The 8191-nt window shown below is 35.6% G+C and overlaps 2 protein-coding genes across 2 annotated transcripts; both read left to right on the forward strand.

The window, feature by feature from the left end:
- Positions 1-3838: 3838 nt before the first annotated feature.
- LOC106342620 (PRA1 family protein F3-like) lies at positions 3839-4844 on the forward strand. Its single transcript, XM_013781614.1, has one exon. It carries the CDS (start codon positions 3993-3995, stop codon positions 4539-4541), a length of 549 nt encoding a protein of 182 aa, XP_013637068.1. The 5' UTR covers positions 3839-3992; the 3' UTR covers positions 4542-4844.
- A 912-nt stretch (positions 4845-5756) lies between these two features.
- Positions 5757-6671, forward strand: LOC106296496 (PRA1 family protein F3-like). Its single transcript, XM_013732640.1, has one exon. The coding sequence runs from the start codon at positions 5928-5930 to the stop codon at positions 6555-6557; it is 630 nt and encodes a 209-aa protein (XP_013588094.1). The 5' UTR covers positions 5757-5927; the 3' UTR covers positions 6558-6671.
- Positions 6672-8191: the final 1520 nt, after the last annotated feature.

The following is an 8191-nucleotide window of genomic DNA, read 5'->3' on the forward strand; positions in this document are numbered from 1 at the left end:
TCGGTGAATGTATCACCGAGAACAATAATGATAATGAGAAAGATCGTTACAGAGCCATCTTGATCATTCGTCATCATCTAGCTGAGAGTCTCAAGGATCAGTATCTAACCATTGAGAATCCACTAGATCTTCGGAACGAATTGAAATCGAGATATGATCACCAGAGAATGGTGATCTTACCAAAAGCTCGGTTTGATTGGACGAATCTCAGAATCCAAGACGATAAGTCTGTGGACGAGTATAAGGGACGATCTTATGGATTATGAAACTTCAGATTGTCTAAAAGATTGAAGATTGATTTCGACATTTGTAATCTAAATTTCAGTGTTCTTTGTTTTGGTGTTTTTCATTTCTATGTTTTCATTTCTTCGAACTTGTTTTATTAAAACTTAATAATAGGAATGAATGATTTTATTAAAAAATGCCAATATGAGTTTATAAATTGTGGGTATGGCACACATTAAGGTCTATGGCCAGATATGTATAATAGCAAGCATTTATATGCTTTATATTCACCCAGAGAAACCCATTGAGATGATAAAATATAGAGATATAAGAATGGTTTCCACAATGATACAATGGGCAAAAGGAAACAACAGTTCCTTCAGAGTTATGAAAATCGCCCAAGGCCATATTAAGTTCTAAAGACTATACCTGCATTCCCTATTGATCTAGACTATGCCAAGATCAGTATGATAGAGGCAAAAGCCATGGTAACCAGAATGGTTTACCCACGAAATTATACACTTTATGGCATGACCGGATTGGCCATCCTGGTCCAAAACGTGATGCGAAATTGATATTGGAAAAAGCACAAAGAGTTATCCCATAGAATCTCACGTGTGTATCATGAACACAAGAGAAACTCATTAGGCCATGATGTCCCAAAGCACTTAAAGATTATAGTATGTCCATGAGGGGGCAGTGAGGACAAATCCGCACATGTCCATACTATATATAGCTTGGCTGAATCCTTTTATAAATTTGTATTGGCCATTACCCATAGGTCCAAACTCTCAGTCCAAAGCTTGGGGACACACGAATTTACATTCACCTTAACTAGTAAGCATCAGACCATTTAAGTGAGCATAGATATTCTCATCTCAAATTTATTACGGGTCATGAGCCAGACATATACCATCTTGAGATATTTGGATAAGCCACCACAAATATATGTGCCGTCTAAGATGGATCCTTAGAAGAGGATGAGGATGGGGATAATGTTGGATATGAATCTCCCACAAATAATGAAGTACCTTGAGCCAAATATGGGTGATCTATTTAGTGGCCAAGAACACGGATTGCAAGTTTAATGAATCCGACTATCCAACATTAGGGGGAGAAAATAGTAAGCTGGTAAGAGAAACAAAATGGCATCGACCATCATTGTCTTGGCAAGATCTTCGGACTAAAGAATGTGAAATAGACGTCCAAAGATTATACATTTACAAAGCTAGCTAATCAAATGCCAGACACATTTGCTGACCCGAAAAATGACTAAGTCATATATAAACCAGTTTGTAAAGCACCAACGAAATTTATGTCCAAGAGAGACACAGTCAAATTGCTACAGAGTCTATACAAGATAGACCAATAGATTCCAAAAGATAAGAATCCTCGGAAACAAAAGAAAGATGCAGAGAATGATAATCAAAATCTAAATCTGAGGTTACTAAGAAAGCCATCCCAGACATGGAGATAAGGCCGGCCGGCTCTAAGGTACATGTACCAAACAATGTAGCTTGGGACGCCAAGCTGCAAAGTATTAAATGTCCTGATAATAATGAATCTCAATCGATTATATCGTGTCTGGAACATAATGGAACTAATAAAGAATGTCGACATAGATGATTTATTTGCATACAAGATAGCACTTGAATTTATGAATATAAACGAGGATCATGAACCCACGTTAGTATAAGAGTACACACTCGTAGAACAAATTGGATTGAATGGAACGTGAGGTTAAATAGTTTAAAGAAGAAAGGTGTATTTGGCCATATGATTAAAATGCCATATGATGTTAAAACCAGTGGATATAAATGGGTCTTGTGAGAAATTGAAATCGTGAGATATAAAGCTCATGTTGCACAAGGATTCCCACAAAGACCAGTAATAGATTATGAGGAGACATACTCCCATGTGGTGGATGCAACTACTTTTAGATTTCTCATAAGTCTGGCTATATAAGAGAGAAAAAGTAGAATTGCAGCAAATTGATGTAGTGGCTGCATATTTATATGATCCACTGGATAATGAAAGTACTAGAGGGTATTGAGCTGAAAATACAACAAGCTCTCCATAACAATATTGATAATCATCAAAGTATATGATCTGAATATCCTAGGAACCTCTGGGTACAATTTCCCAAACAATTGAATATCTCAAAAAAGAGTTTGATATGAAAGATCATGGAAAACAAAGTTTTGTTTGAGACTACAGCTTGAGTACATTAACAATGAAATCCTTGTGCATCAAATAGTATATACAGAATAGGGTACTCAAGGGATTTAATGTGGACCAATCTCACCTATTATCTAGTACATGGGCGTGAGATCACTTGTTTTAGACACTGATCTGTTTGGCCCACAAGAAGGACATGGTCGTGAATATCCCTGACTTGGACACGGATCCTTTGGTCCCAAGAAGGACAAGAAATATGTCTTTGGTCCGGTAAAGTCCATTACCCAAGTACCATTGGCGCCTTGATGTAATAGACAAGCCATACTAGGCCGGACATGTGTTCTTGCCGAGAATCTCCTATATGTTTAGCTTATGTTCGACCATAAGGCACTAAAGACATACACGTCTCTAACTTTAAGTACTATTGGCGCCTTGCCTTGATATTGAGACCATTAGTCATTGGTATCCATGAAGCTCAACCATGAGGTTGGGATGCGCCAACTTGAAGGACATATACAGAGATTGGGATACGTAGACTGAAAGATTTTCAGTGATGTTCAGAACAGGGGGAGTAATGCGTGTTGTACTCTTTTTCGTTAACCATGGTTTTGTCCCACTGGGTTTTCCTAGTAAGGTTTTAATGAGGCAATATCCGAAGCGTATTACGAACTCTGTATGGTTATGACATACAAGAGAGAATGTTATAAACCATATGATGGATATCCATAACTGGCCCGGTCTATAACCGGCCCGGTCTATAACCGGCCCGGTCTATAACCGGCCCAATACCAAGAGAGAGAGACGGCCCAATCCTAGAGAGAGAGAGAGGCGGCCGCATGAAGAGGAGAGAGAGGCGGCTTAGGCTTTAGAAGAAAAAAAACCCTATTTTTTTTTCCTTGTATTTGTACACTTTCCATATTTATGTCTTTTCTTTTAACTCTCTATAACTTTTATATATAAGTACACCTTATGATTGAGTAATAATACACGTAACTTACGGATTTGTAAACGTTAAGTTCATAACAAGATATTTGTTTTTGACCAAAAAAGGTAGATATTTGTTTGGCCCGTCTGGTCTGAGCTGTTGGCCTATTGTGTTTGTATTTACATATTTAAGAAAGCAAACAATTGGGGCTGAATTAATATCATGACAAAGTATAAAGGACTATAATTGTAAATATTTACTAAAGGTATTTGCCGACATGACAAGTGACGAAAGTCACGAAACAGTAATTACATGTCACAGTGACTCCTCTGGATTGGAGCCACGTGTAGGCCAATTCAATAATGTCATCTCTCACTCGGTGACTTCGTGTCTGTAATCTATCAAATTAAGATTAACTAAATCGTCCTCAACATGTAAATTAAGTTGCTGTTGACCAACTTCTAGATAATCTAAATTTTTATAATTTTCAGACATTGACCAGATAGTGCATCAAATCCTCACGCTACACTATTATAATAAAATTTCTGCAAATGTGTATAACCTAATTCAAAGGACATCCATATAATATAACGGTGCCCACATTTATAAATTCCATTTTAGTCCCTTATTCAATCTCACACGAGACAATAATAGTAACATAATAATGACGAACTACGGCGCCATTCCGACGTCGTCTCATGGCTCTCCGGTGATGGACCCCGACTCCATCTCACGCGCCAAGCAACGTATCAAAGACGGACTCGCCATGAGCCGCCCATGGAGACAGATGTTTGATCTCCACTCCATGAGGCTCCCTCACGGCGTCTCCGAAGCTTTCTCAAGGATCAAGAAGAACCTCAGCTACTTCCAGACGAACTACGCGATCGTAGTCTTGGTCCTGATCTTCTTCAGCCTTATCAAGCATCCGACATCGCTTATCGTCTTGACCGTTTTGGTTTTTGTCTGGATCTTTCTCTATTTCTTTCGAGATGAACCTATCAAGGTGTTTCGTTATCAGATAGACGACCACACGGTCTTGGTTTGTTTATCGGTGATAACCATCGTTCTGCTGTTCTTGACCGACGTGACGCTTAACTTAGTTGGGGCGTTGGTGACCGGAGCTGTGTTGGTTTTGATCCATGCGGTTGTTAGGAAGACGGAGGATCTTTTCTTGGATGAAGAGGCGGCGACGGCTGAGACTATTCAGGACTGACGTCATACCTGTCATCATTAATCGATTGATTGATCTCGAACTTTCTACGTATCCTTTTCTGTGTATTATACCATTATTGTTTTATCATTGTATGTGTGATTTAACATTTTTTATTGGTGTGAGTTTGGTTTGAGACTATGTTTTGGGTGACGAATGTTACGAGTTTGAAGTTTGAACCATTCAAAATTGTTACAACTATTTCTTTTCAGTATAATCGAAGACTCGTGAACTGTTTCTTGTATTTTAGCTCTATATTTTTTTTGTATAAGTAAAAACATCTCCAATGTATTAAATCATAATTATCAACATCTATAACAAGCTCAATAATGTAAAGTTTCCGCTTTATTGTCTTCGGCTTTTTGCCGTGGATCTGTAGGACAGGACACAAGTCAATATTGAACTCAGCTTTATTTTCTCGCTTGGCGACTCCGTGTCTCATTGCTACTTTTCAAACTCGTTAGTAAGAGCAGCATTAACCCAAATATCCAAATAGGTTTCTAATTTTTTATTATTTTTTTTGGTCGATTTTTTTTTTTTTTTTAAATTAAAAAAGAATCAATCGCAGGCTGCCACGTATCAGTGGGACCCGCGCACAGTAAAAAAACTCCACTACATATGTTTCTTATTTGGCTACATTTAGCTCTTTTCTTCCTCGGTTCCCCCATTTTTGTGGTCTTCTCCTCTCCTAAAAACCCTCTTACATACCTGGTTAATGCTGCTCTAAGAGCAACATTATCGGTGAGATGAAGAGAGAGAGAGAAAGAGAGTCTCTTATTTTGTTTTTGTTTTTCTGGTCGTTAGAAAGTAAGAGACAGTCTTCAATTAAGGGTTTTTCTCTTCTCTTTCTTTCTCGGTTCTCACCCCCTCTTCTAAGGGATACCTTAAGGGACTCCCAATAATAGTGCCCTAATATTCTAATACCCTTTGTTCGTCCTTTAATCAAAGCCAAAAAAAAAAAAAAAAGAGAATATATCATGTTCTTGTTTATGAAGATAAATGTGATATATTTTCTATGTATTTTTTATTACTTGAATTAAAGGTGTAAACTTTAATAAATATTAATTGATAAAATAAATTTCTTGAATTACAGAATTACTACTGATTTAGAATCATATGGAATTATTTGGAATAAAAATGATTATAACTAAAATATTAATTTATAGTGTATGGAATTATATGGCAGATGTTCATCACCTAATTCAATGGACCTCCACTCCATAGATAGCAGTACCCAGATTATAAAATTGAAGAGTCTTCATTATTTTCCGTTCACTCTTCAATGGACCTCCCTCCCATATATAACAAACAGTGCTCAGTTTATAAAATAGAGCAGTCTCTCATTATTTTCCGTTGACTCTTCTATTCAAATATTCCGCTCGATAATAAATGACAAACTATGGCGCGATTCCAACGTCGTCTCATGCATCACCGTCACCACCGGTGGTCGATGTCGAGTCTTTATCGAGCGACAACCAACGTACGAAAGCCGCGCGTGCCATGCCCCGTCGTCCTTGGGGAGTGATGTTGGACGTCCACGCCATAGGGCTTCCTTGCAGCGTCTCCGATGCTTCATCAAGAATCAAAACGAACTGCAATTACTTTCTGATGAACTACAGTATCTTCCTTTCCATCATCTACTTGATAGTCATCTACAGTGGTCTTATCAAGCATCCTGTCTCGCTCATCGCCTTCACCGTGTTGGTTTCCATCTATATCTTCTTCTTTAACCTCCAGTACCACGAGCCAGTCGAGTTGTTCCATTATCAGATCAACGGTTGGACGTTTCTGATTGTTAAGATTTGCTTAATTTTCTTAGCTGTCCTTCTCCTCTTATGGACCAAGGAGACGTACAGCTTCCGTTGGCCGTTGTTGATCGGATGTGTTGTGATATTGATCCATACGGTGGTTAGGAAGACGGAAGATCTCTTCCTGGATGAAGAGGCTGCGGGGACGACTGAGACTTATTGGAATTGGGGTCTCATACTTGCTCTGTTTCTTCAGATTTGTTTAGGGTGAGGGATGATACGACTTTAGAAGTTTGAATTGTTACCATTTGTCAAAACAATTAGCAGTGTGATTGATAAAATGTATAATTTTTTTTTTTTTCACAGAATGTATAAATTATTATATAAACTTTAAATACGTTCGAACGTCTCATGTTCTTTTTTTTTTTTTTGAACTTAACGTCTCATGTTCTTTCTTTTTTCATTTTTTGTCGGCGAGGTTTTGTCCCGCGTGACATTGTGTAAATAAATTTTAATTAAGCTAAAAAAAAGTTTACTTGTCTTTGGCTGAATTGAAAGTACAGAAAAAATGTTGAACTGAAAGTAGAGAAAAAGTTCCATTTTTTACTTTGATCGAATTGGTGATGCAATATGTCCTTACATAATCTGGTGATTGATTGTGCTGAAAACGTTTTTCTAGGTTGTGAAATCTACATAAGGAAGTAGCTAGATCAAAGTCTAGAATGTCATGAATAGTCTTCCAGGCAACCTCTTATCGTCTTCTGACCGATGCAGCATGCATTCAGAGTAAGAGTAGTTTCCTATGTCTTATATTTTTCAATTACAATAATGTTTTCATATTTTACTAGATTACTAGGATGCACGACATGCATGGTGAATTTATTTGAAAATTATTTACGAAATATTGTATGGAAAAATAAAATTTATATTCTGGATCGAATTAATATTTTTGGTCCTTAAATAATTTTTAAAAACTTTTTTTGTTAATTACATAATTTGTTTACTTATGAGCTGATCCTATTTTTAAAAATATTTTATGTCAAAAAATCACTTATCGCATAAGAACTTAACGTTTAGGCCGAAGAATCTCAGTCATAATATTTGGTTACAGTTAAACTATGCCAGCTCGGTTTTATATCATGATTTAGCAGTTTTAAAGTTAATTATGGTTCTGAGAAGTTTACGTTCACGTGCCAATCCTATCTATCTTCAATATTTTTCTCATTTTGTGTTATTTTTTTCATTTGGTTATTGCTCGATATAAATATTGATTTTTGAGTTTATTCTCATTTCGTTATTTTGTTTTGGCCTTAGATTTAGAAAATGTTTAAGATTTAAAATTATTAAAGAGATACATACTCAGGTTAAAATCTGCGTCTTGTGCAGAATAAATATTTTATATTTATCACTTATTTTATGTTTTTCTGCATATTATGAAATAATAAAATAATAATTATATTTTAAATAACTAAGAAATCAGTTACTATTATGTAATAAATTGGCATGCACATATAAATCAAACGACCGATCTAGTTTATTTGCAATTATTTTAGGGTAAAAAAATCAAAATAATCAATCTTATCTATCGTATATGATATAAAATTAAATTAAAATGATATTAACATAGATATATAGTATATTTTTTAATATGGATATTTATTAAATGAAGTTTCTACTCATATGATTTTATGATTATTTGCATATTTGTGCTGCAAAATTTTACACCAATGATTTATTTTAATGTAGAATGTTTAGTAGTTTCAATAATTTATAATAATTTAAAAAAACAATGAAGATTTCAAAATTAAAATATTAACTTTTCAATATATGTTCAACGCAGATATCAAAATATAAGTATATATTTTCAAATGATATATAGTTTAATTTAAACGATATGAAATATAT

This window comes from Brassica oleracea, chromosome C1, assembly GCF_000695525.1.
Source record: "Brassica oleracea var. oleracea cultivar TO1000 chromosome C1, BOL, whole genome shotgun sequence".
Classification (NCBI taxonomy): Eukaryota; Viridiplantae; Streptophyta; class Magnoliopsida; order Brassicales; family Brassicaceae; genus Brassica; species Brassica oleracea.

Coding starts and splice junctions, on each gene's coding strand:
- LOC106342620 (XM_013781614.1), top strand. CDS start 3,993: ATGACGAACTACGGCGCCATTCCGACGTCGTCTCATGGCTCTCCGGTG.
- LOC106296496 (XM_013732640.1), top strand. CDS start 5,928: ATGACAAACTATGGCGCGATTCCAACGTCGTCTCATGCATCACCGTCA.